General features: G+C 42.7%; 1 protein-coding gene across 3 annotated transcripts; it reads left to right on the plus strand.

The window, feature by feature from the left end:
• Positions 1-172: 172 nt before the first annotated feature.
• kifc1 (kinesin family member C1) lies at positions 173-23,228 on the plus strand. 3 transcript variants are annotated; one of them, XM_087979120.1, is made up of 17 exons: positions 173-287; positions 2,827-2,964; positions 4,105-4,219; positions 8,341-8,415; positions 8,805-8,861; positions 9,550-9,766; positions 10,791-10,989; positions 11,547-11,714; positions 13,156-13,284; positions 13,679-13,795; positions 14,833-15,006; positions 15,962-16,129; positions 17,128-17,266; positions 19,082-19,221; positions 20,408-20,481; positions 21,542-21,617; positions 22,365-23,228. In XM_087979120.1, the coding sequence occupies exons 1-17, from the start codon at positions 183-185 to the stop codon at positions 22,407-22,409; spliced, it is 2,136 nt and encodes a 711-aa protein (XP_087835246.1). In that variant the 5' UTR covers positions 173-182; the 3' UTR covers positions 22,410-23,228. The 3 variants fall into 3 exon arrangements, with proteins under 3 accessions (XP_087835246.1, XP_087835247.1, XP_087835248.1); XM_087979121.1 differs by having other exon boundaries at positions 10,791-10,875; XM_087979122.1 differs by lacking the exon at positions 2,827-2,964.
• The last annotated feature ends 1,782 nt before the right edge of the window (positions 23,229-25,010 follow it).

Here is a 25,010-nt window from a genome sequence, read left to right on the forward strand (position 1 = left end):
TCTCTCACTTCACAGTTCCTTTTATTGTACTTAACCACAAATGTTTCAGAATATAACTGAATAAAGTGTACAGATAGTTCTGGACTCTTGAGAATCCTCTGTGAGCTGTACCAGACTCATCCTCCTATTGTTCAAAGATACATGTTATGAAATTATTATTTATTTACAGCATTCCCCTTTCAATGGAAGTGAATGTGAATGGGAGTCAGATCACGGCTATGTCTGGACACACCTTGCCAGGATCACACCAGACCCTGGCAAGAAAACGAAAAGTGGATAATACTGAGGTTAGTCTTACAGTCCTCTCTTTAAAGCCCTGGTTATACTGCCCACCTTCACTGCTGCCCTGCTCCTCAATGTCAAATACTAATGATGCTAAGTGCCATTGCGCAAGATTGACAAGTTCAAGAAGAAACTGACAAGGCAAGGCTGAAATGATGCCAGGGTTCTGAGGAAGATGGTGATACTACACTGCAGATGGATGGAAGATGCATGTAGATTATGTTCCTGCAGGATTGCTGCTACAGTGCCAGGTCTCTTCTCTCCACGTGATAGATGGAGCTGAATTGACCAGTATTTAAAAACACCTTCCAGATATAATTATTATAAATTGTGCACTTTGGTGGGAAGAACATTGAAAGACAATAGAAAATAGGGATACAGTTTTGAAGGTGGGGCAGGAGCAGAGGGAGTTGGGGTATATATGCACTTTATTAACAGGGGCATAGAGTACAAGAGCAAGGAGGTGATGCTGAACTTGTACAAGACAATTGTTAGCCCTCAGCTTCAAGGTTGTGTACAGCTGTGGGCCTCACATTATGGGAAAGATGGGAACACGTTGGAGAGAGGGCAGGAGATTGACAAGAATGGTTCCAGGGATGGGAAACTTCAACGCTGAGGATAGATCGAAGAAGTTGGGACTGTTCTCCTTGGAGAGAAGGCAGCGGAGAGGGAGATCTCAAAGAGGTTTTCAAAGTCCTGAACGGAGGCTATACAGAGTAGTGGCACGTAAGTTGTTTCCACTCGGAAAAGGAACAAGAACGAGATGAGCGTGGATTTAAAGTGATGTACAAATGAAGTGAGGAAAATCTTTTTCATGGGATGAGTGGCTCGGGTATGGAATGCACTGCCTGTAAATGTGGGAAATGAGGCATTCAAGGGGGCATTGGACAATTGTCTCCTCTTGTGTGAGGTATGTGGAAATGAGGGGAGAATAGCAATAAATCATTCAGATAAATTTTGCAGGCATGATGGGCCGAATGGCCACCACCAGATTTGTAACACTGCTGTGATTCTGAAGAAACCTTCGGTACCAAGTAGCTTCTAAGTCTGGGGCTTTTAACTTTATAAACCCCTTTGCTTACCTCATTTCCTTATAACCTTCTGTAAAACTTTATTCTTTTTGGTGAATAATGTCTTTGAAGCAGCAACTGTTTATTTCTGATCACCCCTCTGTAATGTGTTTGGGGATGTCTGCATTTAATGGATGATATTTAGGCCTCCCTCACGATGTGACTGAGAAACACCAGCAAGTCAGCCAATTCATTGAGGTGGAGGAATTATTTCTGAAAGCTATTTTAACAATTTATCTCCAAGATATTATCCCCTTGTTTCATCAGACCAAGACTCTGCTCAGAATCTTCATTAGGAAGTGACTCTTCAAGAATTTAAAAAGTTGGATTGTTTTGAATGCTAGGGTAACCAGGACTTTATTTTGTCTCGTCAGTTATTTTGATGAAAGATTATGACACGTTAACTCTATTTCTCCACAGATGCTCACAGACCTCCTCAATATGCCCAGCATTCATTGTATTTTTCCAGATTTCTGCAGTTGCTTTCGTAGAACTCTTCTAGGCTATTTTTATACCGTAGTTGTGTATGGAGGTGAACTCCTGATGCTCTATACAGGAGTATCTCCAGCAGTATTTGAATGCTGCAGTAATAGGTCCTGGTTAAAGATGTTGATGTGAGTATTTGAGTTGAATGGAAAGGAATGACGTGATATAAAGTATTTTCAGTTTAGCTTCAATCCTGGTACCCTATATTTTAAAAAAAAATGTTTCTTGCCGATCAGCATCCCAACTCCATTTGATCACTTAATGGCATTAGCTCAAGGGAGGAGCCAAGCCATTCAAGTCAAATATTATCAACTTGATGGAAAATACTGTCAGTGGTATCTTTTATAAAAACTTCTGGAAGTGAAGGAGAAGCCTAACTCTTTCTTACCAGTTTAGCTTCCAGTTGTGAATAATTTTCTCCCGCTCAAGACTTCAGTCTGGCTTTGGAATGATTGTAGTTTTCACAGCCTAGGAGGAGAATTGAGGGTAGAGGGTGACCCCTAAAATGTAATTGCTGATTATTCCCACCTACATGACAAATGTGAAAGCATTTGACGGAGAATACAACTTGCCTGCAAGTGAATTTAAAAATAATGTGAACAAAAAACCACAAACATAACACTACTGGAAAAGAAAAACCTGAAGGATTGAACTGTTTTCACTCAAACTATCCTGCACAATTAAATCACTACATAATAGAAATCCTTGAGAGGGGGGCGGGGGGTGGGGTGGAAGCACTCTGGATTAAGATCAACGTGGAGCTGAGACTAGATCATTAAAATGATGTCATGCACTTGCCATACAAAGTAGATTCACCCCACTGCCCCTGTGCAAAGCAACTCCATTTTCAAGGTAGTTTTAAGTGAAATGGTCATCATAATTGATGGGTTTATAGGTCTCAGTGTCAAGTTGACAGATCGTCCCATGATAGTTTAAGCGTAAACATGTCAGTGTAGGTGACACTGAACCAGTTGCTCACTTTTGACAGCGCTCCCCTTTAAAGGATCGGAAGATGAACATCAACGACACCGTGGTTAACGGTAATAAGAATCTGCCTCAGCGCTCACGCCTTCCCCAGCCTTCACTGAAGAGAATGAAGCTAAGTACACCAGTGGACAATACAGATGTGAGTCCCTCCAAAATGGCTGAGTAGTCATTGATGTTATAAACTGGGGGGGGGGGGAGCGTTGCTGGAGGTTGGACTGGGTGTGGTTCAAGTCTTAACGTTCCAGGAGGAGAGGATGATTCAGAGGGGAGATTGAGAAATTGGATTGCTTGATGAGGTTAGGAGGAGATTGAAAGAATTTCCAATGGTAAATATGGAAATATTGAACCATCAGTGAAGGGGGAATAGGCAAAGTCTTCAACTGAAAAGGTTTAATCCATTATCTGAGACCAGGAAGTAGTGGGTTGTTCCCTAAACCTGGACTGTTTAAAAATATCACACTTTCACCCTACAGTCAACTTGTTTTATAGCTCCCTGAACGTATCCATTTACATAATAACATGGTTAAAATCGGAATTCTTCTACTCATCCACCATTACTGTGTCAGAAGATGCTGAAGTCTCTTTTAACCCCACCATGGTCTACTGGATACTTGTGTGAAATTGGCCATTGGTTTCCCCTTCAGGAGAACATGGTGTTGAAAATAGCAACAAGCACTGAATTAATTGGAGCAGTTTCTCCTGGTATTATTGGTTGTGAATCCCTGACTGTGCCACCACAAATTGTCCAGCCTGTGGCTACAAGTTGACGTCTCCATTCAATTAAAGCTCCGAAAACCCACTCCATACCATTGACTGAAGAGATTTTGGTTTTTTCAGCATCACCTTTCGCTTCTGAGTCAGCGGGTTGAAGGCTCAAAGCCATGCTGCATACCTGTGCTGCAGTTTAAAGTTACACTTCATCACGCTGCTGAGGCTGTGGTCATCTGTAAGAATGATAAACCAAGACTGCTGTGGCTCATGTAAAATGTCCCCATCACACCATTTATAGAGCAGTAGAAGAATTCTTGAGGATGGCACAAAACCTGAGTCAACACATTGAATGTTAAGTCGTCTGGTTTGAAACAGAAACTTGCCATTGGAACGTACTTCTGACTCCAGTATTACTTTTGTCTGTTGTGTGCTTTGGGGTGGGGGGGGTCAGGTCTGTCTGAGTTTATTATTTGTTTGGGTTTTGTGTTGCTGCTGATTGACGATAAAACTAGTTAAGCTTTCCTATAAATTTTATAATGCTTTGTAATTTTTCTTGGCCTGATCTTAGTTGCCTGTGGCTGTGAAGAAGTTTGGCAGCAGCAATATGACATTCAGTGCTGCATCCACCATTAGCAAAATAGCATCAACCAGGCCCTCCATTGGAGTGAGGAGCCAGTATGGAGGTATGTGACCGAAGCTTTTATTCAGATTTCAGCAGCAATGCAGGATCTTTCATCCTATCTCTGTGTTCCTTCTTGCATTTTGACTTAGTTGCATGTTGTCAGCAGAGGTGTACCAGAGCTGTGTCTTTGGGTTAATAGTGCATGGTGTCCCCTTTATGAGTAATAAAGTTAGCATATGTGTCATGCTGTATGTCAAGGAGTATTCTTTGTCCTGGACTGCTCCTAAGGCAGAAAGACAAGACTGAATTATGTTTGGGATAGATTTGGTCTACAATTGGATTGCTAACAGCAAAGGCTGGGGATTAATCCCGCTGCACTCACTGCTAGATTCCCCATCTGTCCACATTCATGCTATAACATGGCAACATCCTGAATGCTGCAGTCTACAATATCCCTCCCTCACGTCATCTACCCAGTCTTTTCAGCATCTGCGACTACTCAAGTTCCAACAGGTTAATTGTAAAATTCTCCTGCCTATGCCTCTCATCATCTTGTACACCTCTATCAAGTCACCTGTCATCCATCAACGCTCCAATAAAAAAAGCCCTAGCTCTTTCAACCTTACTTCATAAGACATGCCCTCCAGTCATGGCAGCATCTTGGTAAATTTCTGCACCCACTCTAAAGCTTCCACATCCTTCTTATAATGTGGTGACCAGAATCGAACACAATATTCCAAGTGTTGTCTAACCAGAGCTCTATAGTACTGCAGCATAACTCACAGCTTTTGATTTCAATCCCCTTGCTAATGAAAGCCAACACACCATATGCCTTCTTAACCACTCTATTGACTTGGGTGGTATTTTGAATTGAATTGAATTTATTGTCCCGTGTACCGAGGCACAGTGGAAAAGCTTTGTCTTGTGAACAACACAGGCAGATCACAGAGTTAAGTAGCATACACAGTAAATAATAGGTAAACAGCATCAAGAACAAAAACACAGGTACAGGTAAATGTTCAGAGTTTGAGTCCATTCAGTATTCTAACAACAGTTGGGTAGAAACTGTTGTGAAACCGGCAGGTGTGTATGTTCAGGTTTCTGTATCTTCTCTCCGATGGTAGAGGTTGTAGAAAAACATTGCCAGGATGGGATGGATCTTTAAGAATGCTGGCAGCCTTTCCTTGACCGGGGGCCTGGTAGATGGATTCTGTAGATGGGAGGTTGACTTTCGTGATTGTCTGGGCTGAGTTCACCACTCTCTGATCTTGAACGGTACAGTGCCATACCAGATAGTGATACATCCAGACAGAATGCTTTCGATGGTGCACCTATACAAATTGGCTAGGGTATTCGCTATCCTGCCAAATTTCCTCAGCTCCCTGAGGATTTGAGGGATCTATAGATATGGACCCAAAGATCTCTTTTTCCCTTGACACTGCCAAGAATCCTGCCTTTCATCCTGTATTCTGCATTCAAATTCACCTTCCAAAATGAATCACTTCACACTTTTCCAGGTTCGACTCCATCTGCCACTTATCAGCCCAGTTCTGCAACCTGTCGATGTCCCATTGCAACCTACAACAGCCCTCCACATTATCCACCACTCCACCAACCTTTGTGTCATTGGCAAACTTACTAACCCATCCTTTCACTTCCTCATCCAAGTCATCTATAAAAGTCACAGAGCAGAGATCCCAGAACCCCACTGGTCACCAAGCTCCAGGCTGAATACTTTCCCTCTACTACTACCCTCTGTGGCCAGCCAATTCTTATCCAGACAACCAGATTTCCCTGTATCCCATGCCTCCTTCCTTTCTGAATGAGCCTACCATGGGGAACCTTATCAAATGCCTTGCTAAAATCTATGTACACCACATCCACTGGTCTACCATCATCAATGTGGTTTGTCACACCCTTATTAAAGAATTCAATAAGGTTTGTGAGGCATGACCTGTCCATCACAAAGCCATGCTGACTCTCTCCAATCAAGCTATAGTTTTCCAGTTAATCAAAAATCCTGTCTCTCAAGATCGTCTCCAACACTTTGCTCACCACAGACATAATATTAACTGATCTGTGGTTCCCAGGATTATCCCTATTCTCTTTCTTGAACAAGGAAATAACATTTGCCACCCTCCAGTCATCTGGCATTATCCAGTGGACAGTGAGGAAGCAAAGATCATCGCCAAAGGCGCAGCAATCTCTTCCCTCGCCTCCTGTAGTAAGCTTAGGTATAGGGGACTTATTCATTCTTATATTTTTCAAAATTTTCAGCACATCCTCCTTCTTAACATCAACACTGTCCTCACAAACGTCAAGGTCCCCCCTCAGTAGAGAATACTGAAGCAGTTTTTTTTAAGGGCCTCCCCCACCTCCTCTGTCTTCATGCACAAGTTCCCTCCTGAGCAGCCCTACCCTCACTCTGACCATCCTCTTGTTCCATACATAATTGTTAGAATGCCTTAGGAGTTTCCTTAATCTTACCCACTAAGGCTTTTTCATGCCCTAGCTCTCCTAAGACCATTCTTCAGTTCCTTCCTGGCTACCATGTAACTCTCTAAAGCTCTGTCTGATCCTTACCTCCTCAACCTTAAGTAAGCTCCCTTCTTCTTGACTAGATGTTCCACACATGATTAATGCATACAGTTCTGGTCGCCACATTACTAAAAGGATGTGGTTGCTTTGGAGAGGGTGCAGGGGAGGTTCAACAGGATGTTGTCTGGTATGGAGGACGCTAGCTATGAACAGAGATTGAGTAGATTAGAATTATTTTCATTAGAAAGATGGAGGTTGAGGGGGACCTGATTGAGGTTTACAAAATCATGAGAGGCATAGACAGCTTTTTCCCCAGAGTGGGGGACTCAATTGCTAGGGGTCATGAGTTCAAGGTGAGGGGGGAAAAGTTTAAGGGAGATATGCGTAGAACGTGTTGCCAGTGGAGGTGGTAGAGGCGGGCACGATAGCGTCATTTAAAATGTATCTAGGCAGATATGTGAATGGGCAGGCAGCAGAGAGATAGAAATCCTTTTGAAAATAGGTCTAGAAAAATAGGTTTGGATCAAGGATCTGGATTGGCAAAGGCTTGGAGGACTGAGGGGCCTGCTCCTATGCTGTAATGTTCTTTGTTCACAGTTCTTTCACCCTACCATCCCTTCCTTGCCTCAGTGGGACAAGCCTGTCCAGTACACTCAGCAAGTCCTCCCTAAACAATCTCCACATTTCTGTCCTGCATTTCCCTGAGAACATCTGTTCCCAATTTAGGCACTCCAGTTCCTGCCTAGTAACACTCTAATTCCCCCTCCCCCAATTAAATACTTTCCCACACTGTCTGCTCCTGTCTCTCTCCATGCGTGTAGTACAAGTCAGGAAGTTGTGATCACTGTCACCGAAATGCTCTCCCACCGAGAGATCAGACACCTGACAAGGTTTGTTGCCAAGCACCAAATCCAATATGGCCTCTCCTGTCATTGGCCTATCTGCGTATTGAGTCAGGAACCCTTTATGGCCACATCTGACAAGAACTGCTCCATTCAAACTATTTGAACTAAGAAGATTCCAATCAATATTAGGGAAGTTAAAGTCAAGCATGACAACAACCCTGTTACTTCTACATCCTAATGTGCTCCTCCATGTCTCTGTTGCTAATACGCAGTCTGTAGAAAGCTCCTTTCCTGTTTCTGACTTCCACCTGTACTGACCCTGTAGACAAACCCTCCTCAAAGACCTCCCTTTCTGCAGAGGTGATACTATCCCTGACTGGCAATGCCACTCCTTCGCTTTTCTTGTTACCTCCTCCATACCACTGCTCTCCCCCAAAAACTCCTTTTGAAACATCTAAGCCCTGGAACATTCAACAACCAGTCCTCTTCCCCCCCCCCCCCCTCCCCCCCCAACCAAATGATATCCGAGTATCCATAATAGCCACAACATCATAGTTCCAAGTACTGATCCATGCTCTAAGTTGTTATCCTTATTCCTGATACTCCTTGCGTTATAATAGACACACTTCAACCCATCACAGTGACTGCACCTTTGCCCTATCAACTGTCAATCCCTCCTCTCAGATCTGCCCTCCCCAAATTCCTGTCAGCCAGCTTGCTGGGCTTCAGAGCTTTGCAACAAATGTCTGCATCTTTATTGGGTTCTGTATTACAAACTGCACTGTACCCTTTTCTACAGCTGGACTGGCAAAGGCCATTCAAGGAGTGGGAACTAGAAGTCGAGCTGTGAATTGTGCTGCCACTGTAACTGGGGGTAAGTGTGTCATTGCCTTCAGATTTCCTTCACTTGGTGGGGTGGGGGGGGGAGGGGGAGGGGGGGAGTAGAGAAAGCGATGCACATGGAATTAAATCTCCAATACTGTCATGCCCATGTAAATTACTAAGTGATTTAAACCACTGCATGACTAATGATTGATATCATCACCTCAAGCATATGTTGCTTAACATGAGAGAGGGTTGAAAGGGATAGAAACGAAAACACCAAGATATTTGGAAATCTTTTCAAGGGCTTGCAATCTGCCCATTTTTGTCTGTTCAGATTGCAGGCTGGTAATGAATGCTTGGATTTCTGTGACTACACAAACCTGATGCATGTTTTCCTGCCAGATAATCGTTTATTATTTTTTTCTCCTTTTTATTAAGCTATAGGGAAGAAGCCAAGAGTGGCAGTGACTGCACCCCCATCTGTTGAGACAGCAGGTAAAGTACTTTGTTTGTATAGTTCTCAGTATACAAGCTGATCTCTTGGAAAGGAGATTGCTCCTAATGTAATCCATAGCATGTTTAAAGATTCTTTCTGCTGGACTAAGATGTTGACTAGTCATCCTTGGTGGGGTTAAGGGGACAAATGACACTATAGTCCAGTAGGATTCCACTCAACTGTTTGGTTCAGTCTCCCATGTTTTGATGTAGTGTAGGGTTAACTCTGGGAGGTTAAATTCTCAATTTTATTCAAATCTAATGTGCCTCAGTGCCCCATTAAATCTAACTCAATCAAATTCAACCTTAATATTATTTGTGATTTGGAGGAGCTGGTATTGGACTGGGGTGTACAAAGTTTAAAATCCCACAACACCAGGTTATAGGCCAACAAGTTTAATTGGAAGCACGAGCTTTTGGAGTGCTGCTCCTTCATCAGGTGGGTGATGAAGGAGCACCTGATGATGGAGCAGGCTCCGAAAACTAGTGCTTCCAAATAAACCTGTTGGAATACAACCTGGTGTTGTGGGATTTTTAACTTAACATGATTTGATTTAGCATACCAGCAGCTCGTTTATCATATATTGTAAACTTGTTTCGTTGTGTAGTACCCAATTCACAAGTCATGCTAATGTGGTTGCATTTGAGAAAAACAGTCAATAGTTTCTTTTCTGTCATCTCCTTCCAGCAACCGGCTCCAAGAGGCGCCCAGCTTGGGATTTGAAAGGACAGCTTTCTGATATGAAGGTGCAGCTGGGCAACATGAAGACACGGATGTCTGAGTACACAAGCAAGCTCGAGGTCTCTGAGGTGCACAGCAAGCTGCTTCAGGAGAATGTGCATCAGAGAGACAAACAGTTGGAAATAGCCAGCTCACAGATCGAAGAACTGCAAGGCAACCTAAAGTTAGTCTTGCATTCTGTTATTGGGCTATGTACAATAGTAACAAATAGCAGGACGTCAACAATGTGAACCTACAGAATGGATACATAAATACAATATCCTTGTGTGGCCTTGTGTCACTCTTAAAATTAGGGTTGCCCTTTCAGAAACACAATGATATTTCTGAGGTTTGTGAAGTTAATGGATACTCTGTCTCAGGTGCTGAAGGTGAGGTCATTAAATGTTTTTAAGGCTGAGGTAGATTTTGGCAGGTAAATAAATAAAAAGTAAGAACGTGAAATTAGGAACACAAACCGAACACCATTCAATAGGATAATGTCTGGAGCAGGCTTTAGGGACTGAATAGCCTACTCCTAACCCTAATTTAAGGTTTGAACAAGTTTAGAAAGCTGGCAGGTTGGTAGGTCCAACAGAATGTATAGTGAAAGGAAACTTCCTATTCTGGATGTGTGTGCATCTCATTGGACGTTACCTTTTCACTTCAGAAATGCTGACTGGTTTGTAAGCTGAAATCAGGTTCGGGTTTTTTAAATCTTTTAAAAGCCTCACCTTTCTCAATATGGCTCATGTGGCTCAGTATCATATTAGATTAGATTAGATATAGTGTGGAAACAGGCCCTTTGGCCCAACAAGTCCACACCGACCCGCCGAAGCGCACCCACCCATACCCATTTCACTACATTTACCCCTACACCTAACACTATGGGTAATTTAGCGTGGCCAATTCACCTAAACTGCACATTTTTGGACTGTGGGAGGAAACCGGAGCACCCGGAGGAAACCCACGCAGACTCGGGGAGAATGTGCAAACTCCACACAGTCAGTCGCCTGAGGTGGGAATTGAACCCGGGTTTCTGGCGCTGTGAGGCAGCAGTGCTAACCACTGTGCCACCGTACCGCCCTATTCTGATGTCTCTTCTGTGAATGATTGTGAGATGTTCAACATTAAAGGTGCTATATGAAGGCAGTTTGTTTTGGTATATGTATCCATTCCAGGAACCTTGACCATTCACTTGTTCTGCTTAGGGCAATGGAATTACTGCTGAAGAACCGAGAAGTGGAACTGGAGAAGTGCCGAGCTGAGAATTCTGCCATGCAAGGAGTGCTGGAGGTACGGGGAACTGAAATAGAACATTTAACTGCTCAAGTCACAGAACTGAAGACCAGCAGGAGTGAGCTGCAGAGCAGCTACCTGACACTTTCCGTGATGGCTGAGAATACTGAGGTAGTGTCATCTTCTGGATGTCTGACCATTCTTATACCCACTCCGTCCCTTCAAAGGGTCCAGGTGCAAGACTCTTTGAAATTGTGTTAAGCTTAGAGGGTCACAGATCTGATCCCACCAAAGCACCTCGGGCCAGTCCATTTGGGTGCTATTCACCTCAAAGTGGGTACCAGAGTGGCAGTACAGTGCCACCTGAACCAGCTCTCTGAAAGACTCCAACTGATAATGGGACATAGCATTCATCAGATCAGGCACTTGAGGTGTGTTAAGAACATCTTTGGGTGTTACACTTCTGCACAGAGAGCACTGTTAATTGAGATGTTCCCAGGGGTGAGTTCTACAAGCTTTGCAGCTAGAATTAGAATTGGCCTCATGCAGCAGATTTAGTTAGTGTTCTCTCTCGTTCTAATCTTGAATGACAAGCTAAGAGGGATATATCATTTCAGTTCATGATGGTCCTGCATTCTGTTACTTGGGGCAAATGATTTGGGATAGTTGCATCTTGCTTATGAATACACCTAAAATATAACACTGTCTTTGTTTTCACATTCTTCTAGAACAAGCTGAAGCTGCGAGAGACTGAGCTTGCACAAAAAGTTGCCTGCATAGAGGAGCAACAGTCAACCATTGCATCGCTGCATGGGGTGATTGCAGATTGTGAGGAAAGGCTGCACCTGACAGAACAGGAGAGACGCAGACTGCACAACACCGTGCAGGAACTCAAGGTAGGCAGGGCCACTGCAACCAGTGTCATTAGCAGGCTCTTCGACAGATAACTGGCATGTTGGATACGTGGCCATTTGAGAATTGCAGACTGGCGAAATGGGAGGGGAACAATTGCAAATGGGAAGATCTTGTTTACTGAAGACAGGTGGAGTGGGCAGTGAGGCACTGGGGAGTAGACCAGGGTAGGGGGAGCAGGTGGTGAGTGGGTGGGTGCCGGTCCTATGGAATATGGGGGTGCTGCCTAAAGGCTGGTGAATCTGTACAGAGCATTGACATTGATTCCTGAAGAAGGGCTTATGCCCGAAACGTCGATTCTCCTGTTCCTTGGATGCTGCCTGACCTGCTGCACTTTTCCAGCAACACATTTTCAGCTCTGATCTCCAGCATCTGCAGACCTCACTTTCTCCACAGAGCATTGACTGTCTGATTTAAGGTTGGCCATGAGGAACTGCCTCCTGTTGTAGCTCTGTCTCCATAAACACAAGGTGGTTTGAGGAATGCTTCCCCTTTGCTCCATGTGTAGCCAAAGAAAATCCGTATTTTTAAAATCTTTTCTCTAGTTTGGATTATGGACCGAAATGGGTAAAGTGCTGGTTTAAAAACCAAAGGCTGTGGAAAGGATTACTGCACTTTTTAAAAAAAAAATCAAGTTACCAACTCTTCTTGTAAGCACTTGTTCTCCTAGCAAGCCAAGGTTCCTGCAGACAGACTGGTACCGGGGGCTGTATACGAAGTGAGATTCAGCTGACAACAAGAAGCTGATTGGTCTGTGGAGCAGTGACCAGGGGTTGATGACAAAAGCCTCCACCTTCCAGCAATGATGTAATTAGCTGCCGGGTAGCTGAACAGATTATGGATGTGAGTGATATGGTCAGAAACCTTCAGACTTCTAAAAGTGAAGATGGTATTTCTCTCTCTCTTAGCAGTAAATCCTGAAGAAAACCAGATTATCTCCCCTCACCTGTTGCTGTTAGCTGTGATTTTTAGCCCTTAGCTAAGGGGCTTTGTGAACCTGTTATTGTGTACCTCCTGCAGGTGAAGTGAAGGGCATTGGGAGAAGAGAAATCCTGAGGATCCAAAAAGATCATCTTGGTGAACCCTGCGGACAGGGGCCATTGAACTGTTTCCCAGTGTTTTCCCTCTACTCATGGCGCCAATTCCATTTTTTGTCTGAGTGTGTCTGTGCGTGTGTGAGGGGTTTTTTAACTGAGTTAGATTTTAGCTAGTCAATAGTTCAGTTGTTTACCTGTAGCTAGAATCTTTATTTGTAAGAAGTGGGAATACTGACCCATGCTTTCTATTAACCTGGGGCTAAAACAAAAAGCTATGTTAGGGAATGTTGCTTACTTTGATAAAATCTTTAACTTTTGTTGGGACTTTGGGAACAGTGGGACGTAATTTCCGACATGACTCCAATAATTTGACCCTGTCGCCTTGCAGGGTAACATCCGTGTGATCTGCCGTGTACGGCCGGTCCTCAACTCTGAGAAGGAAGCTTGCAGTGAAATTGAACACGTTCAGTTTTCTCACGATGATGACAAAGTGATCAGTCTGACCAAAAAGGAAGAGGTGAGATTTCTGTTTCTGGTCCATTTGATCCTTCAAAAGTGCTGACCACTTCATGGAGCTGTGGATAGTCAGATTCAGACATAGAAGAGGGAGATTCTTCTCCTCCTCAAAGTTCAAACTGTCGCATTGACTTTACAGGCCATATGAAATGGTGTGACATGGCTCTCCAATTACTCCAAAGAAGTTGAGCGAGAGGAGGCCATGCAACCTGAACGCAGCCGGCTGGCTGTGTATGCTCCTATTGTTTCCACAGGACTGTGAGAGCTGCCACCTCTGGGCAATGGAAATTATTTCTAAAACAGAGGACAGCAGTGGTTGTAACTCAACCTCCGAGAGTGTTCTTTTGCTGCTTTACAAACTTGATGTGTTTCCCCCTCTCTGTCCCTGTCTGTAGTCTCACACTGGTCGTGATCGGAAAGAAGAGGTGAAATATGACTTCAGTTTTGACCATGTATTCCAGCCAATGGCAAAGCAAAGAGATGTATTTGAGGATATCTCACAGCTGGTCCAGGTAAAACTCACTGCTAATATGTGGTGGTAATTTATTACTTCAGTCTGTTTAATCTGAATAATCCTTCAGATCTCAAGTGTTTAAACTTTCAGAGGGCTTTCTGTGCATTGGTAAATGAATTAAACTTTTCTATTCAGTTACTTGATTAAATCAATATTGTGAATGTTCATAGCAAACTTTATCATTCTTCTTATCACAATAGATAGGAGGAGGCTGTACAGCCCTTTAATCCTGTTACATAATACCTCCCATTCAGCTCCTCGAGCCTGTTTCACCATTCAATATAACTGTGGCTAATCTCACCTTGGCTTCAACTCCCAATTCCCTGCTTCTGTCCAGAAACCATCAAGCCATCACTAATTAAAAATCTGCCCATTCCTCAAGGGCTGGAACAACAGTGCAGTTCTGCAGCCTCCGTGGTAACAATATCAATCACTCCTCCAGCATCCTCTAGTTTCCATTGCCTTGATTTGAAGAAGTTCTCCCTGAGTTTTGATTACTTTACTCATTTGTAGGATGTGGGTTTTGCTGACTGAATCAATAATTATTGCCCATCCTAAGTAGCCTTTGAGATTTCTGCCAGACCGTATCTACTTATTTCCTGTATCTATCCTATTGAATCTTTTTATCATGTTTAGTGTGGTCTGGCTGATAAAGGCATCAGTGCAGAACGTGAAAGCCCAGGGTTTGATATCCAGCCTGTGCTAAGTTGTATCACTGACGTCAGTACAGCCAGGCTTTGGGAGTATAGTGGCCCCTGTTCTTTGTGAATGCACATGTACTGCCCAGTCAAATTTCACTCAGCCACATACCTCCCAGTCTTTCTGCTACTCATTGATAATAGATTATATTAATTGCACCTCTGGTTCTGTATGCAAAGAGTTGATGTATTGGAGGAGGAGAAAGCTGAGCTATTTGTGTACAAAGTCAGACAGTGAACAGAGTGACTTGCCTGAAGTGACAGTACCAGTCGGTCAGAATTGAGGGGACATTCAGCATGACATAACTTGTTCTTTCCTTTCTTCCTTTTGTTTCAGTCTGCCTTGGATGGATACAATGTGTGCATCTTTGCCTATGGGCAGACAGGCAGTGGGAAGACATTTACAATGGAAGGGCCTGATGACATGACACCAGAGAACATGGGGATGATTCCTCGAGCGGTTGATCAAATCTTTGCAACAGCAGAGAAACTGAAGACCATGGGATGGACAGTGAGTTACTCCAGGGTGCAAATCTGCAGCCAGCCCTTGCCTCGTATTTTCTATAGCTGTCAAACTGAGCAGGAGGCGTTAGGACCCTGTAATTAAACAACGTGAGAGTTTTCTTTTCATGTCCTGCAGGAGGCAATGAGAAATGGATGAACTTCCTTGGATATGCTTCCTATTAACCACTCAATACTGGTGATGAAGTGTGAGTGTGAGATAAAGGTGTGTCTGTCGTGGAAGATCTTGTGTTTGAATTGCTTTTTTTCCATGTTCTCCCCATCATCTTTCCCATTGGCCTTGCCTTGTGGTTAAATATGTTAGCCACCTGCTGCCCTCCGAATCTGCAGTGGAGTGGTTTTGTGTGTGTGTGTGTGTGTGGATTTTGATATTAATAATGTCTGAATCTTCTGTTCTCCTTTTACTCCAATCTGGAGGTATCCGTGGCTCTCTTGGCAATGTCCAGTGAATTCCAGGTGTAGCCTGTGTGTCTGTCACCTTCCTTTCATATTATAGTTGTCAAAGGAGAAAGCTTGCGTTTCTGTAACTCCTGATCTGACTTGCAGGTGTCTCCACACATTTTGAGCTAATGTAAGAAAGTGCCTTTAAATTGCTATGGCATTGTGCCTTTGGCTTGGGGAGGAATTACTGTGACCTGTTTGCTGCATCACTCCTTCATCCAATACTCATGGCTCTAAAATCCAGAACTTGTAACACATTCATGTAATCTTGTGAAATGTTTTAAAAGTATGGAAGACTTGACTAGAGGTATCCTGCGAGTCTACTTGACAAAGTGATGCCAACAGTCAAATGCACAGACGTTATTGCTTTTCAGGAGTATGGCTATTCATTCACCTTTTAAACATTCTGACCAACCAAATAACCAAACATTTGCTGCTTTGATTCATTTGGCTTCATTGATTGTTTGTTCATTCTGTGAGCGTTTTATTTGAATCTATTTCAGTATAAATTCACTGCCAGCTTTTTGGAGATCTACAATGAGACACTACGTGACCTACTTGTGACAAAGCCAGAAAAAAATGTCGAGTATGAGATCAAACGCCTTAACAATAAAAGTGAACAGCTTCATGTCACAAACCTCAAATACGTCACCGTCACTGCAGAAGATCAGGTATGTAACACTGTCTACTTGATTCCTTCAGCTAAGCTGTATAACTGATGCACTATTAATTGGACCCAATAGCAGGAGCTGACATTCCTCTCACTGTCTTTGAGCAGAGCTAGCTAATCAGTTTGACGTTAAAATTTCTCAAGAGAAATGTCTTCCTTGTGCAGTTGAGCAGAGTTCCTCATTCTGACCATACCTACCTGCAGGCAGATCTCTTTCTCACCTCAATAACAAGATGCTATTCGTTCAAAACAAATGATGTTACAACATAGAACATTACAGCCCTTCAGCCCTCAATGTTGCACTGACCTGTGAAACCAATCTAAAGCCCTTCTAACCTACACTATTCCAATATCATCCATATGTTTATTCAATGACCACTTCAATGCTCTTAATGTTGCTGAGTCTACTACTGTTGCAGGCAGTGCATTCCTTCAGCTCCAGTATAATGTCCCTGCTCTTAGAACCTGTGCCATGACTGATCAAGATAAGTATACCATTTGCTGCCTTAACCACCCTATTAACCTGTCCTGCTGCCCTCAGGGAGCTGTGGACATGTATAACTGAGATCCCTCCGTTCCTCTGAGCATCTTAATGTCCTGCTATTCACTGAGGGCTCCCTTGTCTTTTCGCTTCTTCCAAAGTGCACCAGCTCACATTTCTCAGGGTTAAATTCCATCTGTCATTGATCTGCTTGTCTGACCAAATGGTTTTTATCTTGGTGTAACCACTCTTAACCACCTGATCAATTTCATGTAATCCACTTAGTTATCAGCCCTCCACTTTCTTGCCAATATCGTTTGTGTGTGTGTGTATTTTTAATAAAACATATCACAAACCGTAATGACCTTTGTGAGTCCAGACCTGTTGATTCTTAGCTGCCTTCTGAATAGTCACTCAGTTAACTGGAAATGTATGATAAATATTGGCTGAGCCAGTGAAACCCACATCCCCTGAACAATTTTTTTTAACAAATCTGCTGGATCATCTGTTTTCTCCAGGTCCACAATTTAATTGCTATTGCAAAAGCCAAACGTTCAGTTGCAAAAACGGCAGCAAATGATCGTTCCTCTCGGAGCCACAGTGTCTTCCAGTTGATGATTGAAGGGAGCAACTCTAACCGTGATCTCCAGTGCACATGTGAGTATCTGTCCCATAATTTATTTCCAACAAATGATGGGCAAAGTTTAAGTTTCAAAATATGATCATGGTCTTTTTGTTTTTCACATACAAGTTGAGATAGTGATCTTGGCAGCTTCTCCAACCAAACCAAGTACCTAAACTCCTTGACCTGGAGCCATTCTGGTGAACCCCATTCACACCCTTTGCAGCAATCTCATGTCTATCCAAAAGTGCAATGAGCAGACAGTGACCCTTTTACAAATCTTCAGCGTAATTCCCCTCTATTTTTGTACTCTACCTCTGTTTATACAGAGGTCCCTGTGTTTTGCTAACTCCCCTCTCAATGTGCCACTTTTTGAATGATAAATGGTGAGGGTCTTTCTGTCCCCATTGATGCGTGATAAAACTGTGCCATTAGGTTTATGTTACCTGACCTACTGCTAAATGAGGTCACCTGCCACTTTCTCCATTAAATTCCACCTGCCATTACTGTATTGTACTCTGCCTTTTCTGCCAGCCTATATCATAAACTCCTAATAATGTAGGTAGAGGCCATTTGGCCCATTGAGTCTGTGCCGACTCTCTGAAGAGCATCACACCCTGCGCATTCTGTGATCTCACGTTTTACTATGGCTAATTCAGCTAACCTGAACATTCCTGGATTGTGGGAGGAAACCAGAGTACCACAGACACGCGGAGAACGTGCAAACTTGACACAGACAGCCGCCCAAGGATGGAATTGAACCCGGGTCCCTGGCGCTGTGAGGCAGTAGTGCTAATCACTGAGCTACCGTGCGTCCATTCCAGTGTCCTGTTACACTCATTTAGTATCTTTCTCACTGTTCTGGAACACCATTCAGTAATATGATTAGTCAAGCACTGTATTTTCATTTTACAAATTCATGCTTCTTTTCCTTAATTAACTACAACCTTTCCAAGCGTAGTTTTTCTTTCTCTTACTATACTCACTCCTAGTTTTAAACTGACCAGCTGTAATTGTTAGGAATGCTCCTAACCCCTTCTTGAAAAGGGGTCTCACATTTGCCAATATCTGGCACTGCTGCCAGACTGGAAAGATTGGAAGTTTATGGCAAACACTTCAACATCTAATCCCCACTTTCCATCATTTCCAAAACATTGTGCCTATTAGTTTTCACCCTATCTATTAACTTTCCATCTTTACTTCTGCTGATATTAACAGCTTCCCCTTCCTTAGTAAACACAAAATGTTCACTAATCTCTTAGGCATGCTCTATACCCGTGCAGCTTGTCCCTATTAGACCCAGCCACCTCTTACTGCTTTAACAAGGTTTCCTTTTATGTTGGCTGCCATTTTATTTTCCTTCACCCTTTTGCCAGTTTTTATTTTCCCTCCATCTGTACCCCAAACTATTGAAGAATTAATTGAGCATCTGCCTTTCTATCTCCACAAGTGACTTTACTTACCCTCCTTGTTGGAATATATCCAACATTTCCTTCAGAATCACTGCCGTTCCATTATTTTGTTTCTTGTTGGTCTCTGATTCCACTTTACCTGAGCTGGATCCCCTCTCATCCCATTAGGCCTCCTCTGGTTTTAAAATTTTGGAAGCAGCACTTTCACTTCAAAACCACTATAATGGCAGCTACTGCCCACAAGAGTAACTCCCACCTTTCTCTATGAGGCACCTTCTCAATCCTTTTACTGGTGAGCCCCATGGTGTTGCTGCCAATATGGAACATGGTCCCTATCCTCTCCAGATTCTAATCCTGGCACCACACCCAGCGGGTTTTGATGTTTTTCACTCCTGTGCTTTAACCGTACTTTTGTTAATGCTGTTGTTTTTCCCTCAGCGACTTTGAGCCTGGTGGACTTGGCTGGCAGTGAGCGCCTGGATAAATCTCACTCAAAGGGTGATCGTTTACGGGAGGCTCAGGCCATCAACACCAGCCTTTCCTGCCTCGGGCATGTCATCATGTCATTGTCAAACAAGGTAAACTCTCCTTTTCAGTCAGGTTCACATTGAAGCTGATGTTTCGGTTCTATTTTGTTCTTTCTTCAGAGAGGTTATAGCTTTAGTGTAAGGGGTGACATTTATAAATCACACAAGGAGGAATTGCTTTTCTGAGTTGTGAATCTGTGCATTTACCACACCAGAGTGCAGTGGGCACAGGGACACTGAATAAATTTGAGAAGGAGATAGATTAATAATGAGTTACGAGAGAGTAGGCAGGAGAGTGGAGTTGAGGGGCGAAATCAGCCAAAATTTACTATTTCGTAAGCTCCCCTCAATTGCACTCAAGATTTTAAGCTTTTCATTTATATCCAACCCAGTGTTCTGGAAGAACTGTCAGACCTATTGTTTTCAGAAAAAAATAACTGTCTGTCATATTTTGAAATTCTTATATATGAATAAATATTTTATAAATCCCGCTGTGGAGTAGCCCGATGCAGATGAACGAAGACGTGCATCATCTTTCTGTCAGTTGGGTGTTCTTACAAAGCACAGCTCGGTTGTGTGACACTGCTGCTTTGCTCTTGTTAACGAGGATGGGAAGAGGAGAACCAATCTTATTGAATTTTATGTTTGGGAACTCCGTGAATGTTTACAGAACTAAATTGTATATTCAGGAGATTAAGATCTGAGCTCAAACAGCATCTCTACTTCTTATAATATCCTTCCTACTAGTTATGTTAGGAAGAACTTGCTATTTTATATTGCTTCCATTGCACATAGTTATCAGTATGAAAAATAATATTTACATTTCTGTTGTGCCTTTTACATCCTTGACATCTCTCAACACTTTACTTTTAAAAGCACTTCATTGGCTATAGATGTTTTGATTTGTGCACAGTAAACCCCCACAAAGAACTATGTGATATTTGCAAGATAATTTGTTTTTGATGATCTGTAGAATAACTGTTGGCCATGATTCCTGGAAGAGCTTCCCTGCTGTTCTGAATAGTGTCCTACAGTTATTTGCATCCATATGGAAATGAATATGTAATTTGGAAGGCATCACCTTTGTGTGTGTGTGTGTGTGTGTGTGTGTGTAGCACCCCCTCCTTACTGCAATGCAGTGTCAGTTAGGATTGTGGTACCCCAATCTCTAGAGTGGGACAAATTAGTTGAAGTTATTTCCCTAATAATCTTTCATCACTAGTCTTGTATTTTCTAGGAATCTCACATCCCTTATCGGAACAGCAAGTTGACTTACCTGCTTCAGAACAGTCTTGGAGGCAATTCAAAAACGTAAGCTGTTCCACCTCTGTATTCCACACAGGAGGGAGAAAGGAAACTTGGCCAAATGCCAAAACTCATTCTTCAGGAGATGATGGCAAGAGATTTAGAAAATCACGATAAAATCAAGCAGTCAACATGATTTTGTAAAAGGACAATCAGGTCTGATAAACTTAGTTCCATCTTCAAAGAGCCAGAATATCAGAGTAGGTAAAAGGGAACCAGTAGGTGTTAGAGGTGTTACACTGCGCATAAGCCTTTGATGAGTACCACCTAAAAGGTTCCTGCACAAAAGCTCACGCTGTGGGCTTTAGAAACATGACAGGAAACCAGGCAAATGAGTCATTGTCAGGATGGAACCTGTAAAAGAGGGCAAAGAATCAGTGCTGGGGCTTCAATGGGTAACTTGGATGAAGCGACCAATTGTATTGTAGCCAAAGCTGCTAATGACAAAGAAATGTAAAAGGTTAGTTGTGAAGAGTCTGCAGAGTTACAGCTAGGTTAAGTGAGTGGCCAGATGTTTGGGGATAGGATATTCACTTGGAAAAGGTGACTTTGAGCACTTTGGCAGTGTTAGGCTGAGAATAGAAATTTAAGAGAATTATTTAACTGGAAAGAGGCATTGGAATTCTCTTCAAAAAATATTTAAGTCTGGATCATTGAATATATTCAAGGTTAAATTTGATGTATTTTGATCAATATTAACGTGTGTCATATTTTGAAATTGAAACTCTACTTCTTACATATGAATAAATATTTTATAAATGCCACTGTGGAGTAGCCCGATGCAGATGAATGAAGACGTGTATCATCTTTCTGGGTGTTCTTACAAAGCACAGCTTGGTTGTGTGACACTGCTGCTTTGCTCTTTTTAATAAGAATGGGGGCTGGGGACTGTTACAGACAGGAAAGAACCCACTGGGGCTACAACCAGATCAGCCATGATCTTACCAATGGTGCAGCAGGTTTCAGGGCTGAATGACCACCTCTTCCGCTGATTTCCTTCAGTCTGACAATGGTATTCCATTTATTTTACGTTGTGTTTTATTAATTGGGATCCTTCTCTCCATAGGCTAATGTTTGTGAATGTCTCTCCCTTGGAAGAGAACTTCAGTGAGTCACTCAATTCCTTGCGTTTTGCCAGTAAGGTATGTTAAGAACTCAATTATCTAATACTTGTTACAAATACTGGAAGTTAATATACACGTGTACATCCTCCCTGACTCCCTCTCTTTCCCCTGTCCCTTTCATGCCCTCCCTCTCTCTTACGCCCTTTTCCTCTCTCCCTCCTTCTCCCTCACCTCTGGTGGAAATTAGTGCAAGAATTCAAAATGGCCACAAACAAGGGACTGTTTATCTGTGACACAAAGTTTGTGCTAATTGTTTAACAGAATGAGAGCGCAACTAGAGATTATTCTTTGTGATAGCTGGATCCTTAAGATCAGAAAACCGTGATCACCGAATGTTAAAGCTGGACTCGCTTATCACCAGATCTGCATGCTCACTTCTGTCCTGAACTGGCATGGGTGCTACTTGAGATTTCAAAAGCTGTTTTGTTTTTGTTTCAAAACCCAATACTAGCTAGTGGCTGTGCTGCTGTGTGACCCGCTCTCCCAGCAGGTGACCCATACAAGAACTCACCTGCAAGTTAGTTTGTGAAATAAGAATGTCACGGCTGTTTTGTAGGTTGGAGGATGGAACCACATCTCTCATTCTCTGTGATCTGGGGAAGCTGGAATCCAGCTCAGGCTATTTGACCTGCCTTGGAATAATTGGTGGTGCTTCTCAGCACAATTAAACTGAGAAATGCCTCAACAAATGGAGGGGAAAGGGGACATAGATATCACTTTAACTATATCTCTGTTTAGCTTGCTAAATTGGATGTTCTCTTTCAGGTCAATGAATGCGTGATTGGGACAGCACAGTTGAATCGGAAATAGAATTGATAACCACAATCAAAACCTGAAAATAATGTTCAAAGGTGTTCTTTCAAATCTGCTTTCTGTTTTTAAAAAAAATGGTCAACTTCAAAAGTTTTAAAACAATCAATTGTCAAATGAAATGTCTCAGATGTAGCTAATTAAAAGTTGCAGTGTATGCACTAGCTTTTCTAGATTTCAGAAAATATAGTGTTATATATTTTTCAAGTGGGTGAGGTGGGGAGTCGGGCTGTCTACGCTCTGATTTATGGTTAGTGCCTCCTGGAGATGGTGATATTTGTTCACTGTCCTTTCGCAGCACCTACAACTATTCGAGTGGATTTCAGGCACCTTTAGACCACTCCAGTAGACTTAAGAATTGGTGCTGTATGTATAAGTGAGTGAATTTATTTTACAAAACAAATTACTGATCTTAATTGTGCGTTGGCTGTAGTCATTGTTGAGTATACAAGTATATTTGGATATGTTCAGCATTAGGTCCATATTAAGAGGTCCTGTTGTGTACATTCAATTATTGTTGATTTTTAACTCTATATGTCTAACTAGTAAATGCTTTAGTTTGAAGAATATTATTCATGCTTATATTCTTCAGCTGTTGCAAAGTCCCTCCACAGTATTCTGCAATCTTATAATGCTTTGTACTATGGATGGTCTTCACTCAATATATGCCATGTCATTAAAAAATAGTGTCGCGAATCTTTATAATCGTGGAGCAGAAGTAAACTGATTATTTTAAATCTTTTCAAGACTATATAAACACTTACTGTATTCAAGAGGTTTCATTTTAAGAAATGCTATTAAAGTTCAATGTCTCTTTGCCATACTGTCTAATCCTGTCTAACCCCCAGTGTGTCCCAGCATCCTTTTTAGATCACCCTCTCCCCATCACAAAGGACCTTGTTCTTCTGGATCAGAGAGCATTGGACAGGATACCTCACATCTGAGACTGTGAATTCTGCAGTGAGGAACCCATCTCCTGTCTCCCTAAAGCCTGTCCACCATTTACAAGGCACCAGTCAAGCATTCTTACCCATGTGTGTGGCTGAGTACAGTTCCAACAACATTCACGCTCCACACCATCCAAGACAATGCACCTTGCACTTTCCATATTCACTCCTTACATTACTGACACACCATGGCATCTGCAGGGGCTAGTGTAGCAACTAAGGGTCCTTTTGATAGCACTTCTCAAACCCATCACCACTATCACCTCAGACAAGGGCAGCTGATTCAGGGTCCATTTCAGCTGGTGGTGCTCCCCTCCAAGCCACTCATCATTCTGACTCAGAACTATATCAACAATCGTTTAACAGTGCCGGGTCAAAATCCTAGTATTTCCTCTGTGGAAAAATACAGGAAATGACATCACCAACCCAAGGAAACCTAAACCAATAATAGAAAATGGGTTACTAACACCAGTGCTTCAGCGGAGGCTCACTGATGATGTTACCTAATATGGTAACAAAACATCTGAAAACAAACCTTCCAGCTCAGCAAGCAAACTTACACTGAGTGCTGACAAGGAGGAAATTAATGTATCTTCTCCAAATGGATTGCAATGGTTCAAGAAGGCTGTTCACACCTTCAAGGGCAGTTAGGGATGGGAAACAAAACACTGGCCCAGCCAGTCCTATTGAGATTCCATCTAATTGATCAGAATTTAGTTGTCTGAAATCTCAAGCTGGGATTGATTACTTTGATCAGCCAGACCATGTTGATAGTGTAGTGTTCAGCAGCACCCCATTTAGTACTACCCAGCCTGGAATCCACTCACCGTTATTACTGCCTTGGGCCATGAAACAGTTCCATTTTTTTTCCAGGATGTCTAACACTTCTGTTGTTTTTTTTTCCTCTTCTTTTCCCTTTGTTTTTGCTTCCTTACACTATCTGACAGCTGGAACTGCCTGGGTTCATGAATCAGTTCAATTCAGAGACCAAGTAAGTGACTGTCCTTCACATTAAGGCAGCACTTAACTTGTGTGTACCATCAACATGGACTTCACTAGTTTTTGAATCTCCGTTCCCCCCCACCACATCCCAGATCCAACTCTCCAACTTGGCACTGCCCTCTTGGCCTGTCCATCTTCCTTCCCACCTCCATGTGCATCTACCTAGCGCCTTCCCAGCTACCTTCCTCCCAATCCCACCCACCTATCTATCTCTCAGCACCCCACCCCCCAACCCACATTCCTGATTAAGAGCTTATTTATGCCTGAAACTTCAACCTTCCTGCTCCTTAGATGCTGCCAGACCTGCTGTGCTTCTCTAGCATCACCAAGTAGTCTGAGTTTACCTGAAGTCAGGGAGAATCTGGCTGGTTGGAATAATACCTAGCTCAAAGGATGCGATTGTTGAAGACCAATCATTTCAGTCCCAGGGCACCTCTGCAACAGCTCTTTTGGTGCTGCTACACCAATGTCTTCTGTCTGTCAGGCAAGGATCCTACTGGCCCTACTAGAAATGTGACTGTACCTTTTTCATTTTGGTAGCACCCCTCTTTTCAGCTATACTAAAGGGTTTCCAAACCACAAACCCATCTTCAACCAGGTCAGAATTACAAACCCTGACAGAAAAAGATATTCAGCATTTGGATGAATACAT

The sequence above is a fragment of the Chiloscyllium plagiosum genome, unplaced genomic scaffold (genome assembly GCF_037043375.1).
Source record: "Chiloscyllium plagiosum isolate Xiang-an unplaced genomic scaffold, Cpla_swu_hap1 HiC_scaffold_35, whole genome shotgun sequence".
In the NCBI taxonomy this organism is placed as follows: domain Eukaryota; kingdom Metazoa; phylum Chordata; class Chondrichthyes; order Orectolobiformes; family Hemiscylliidae; genus Chiloscyllium; species Chiloscyllium plagiosum.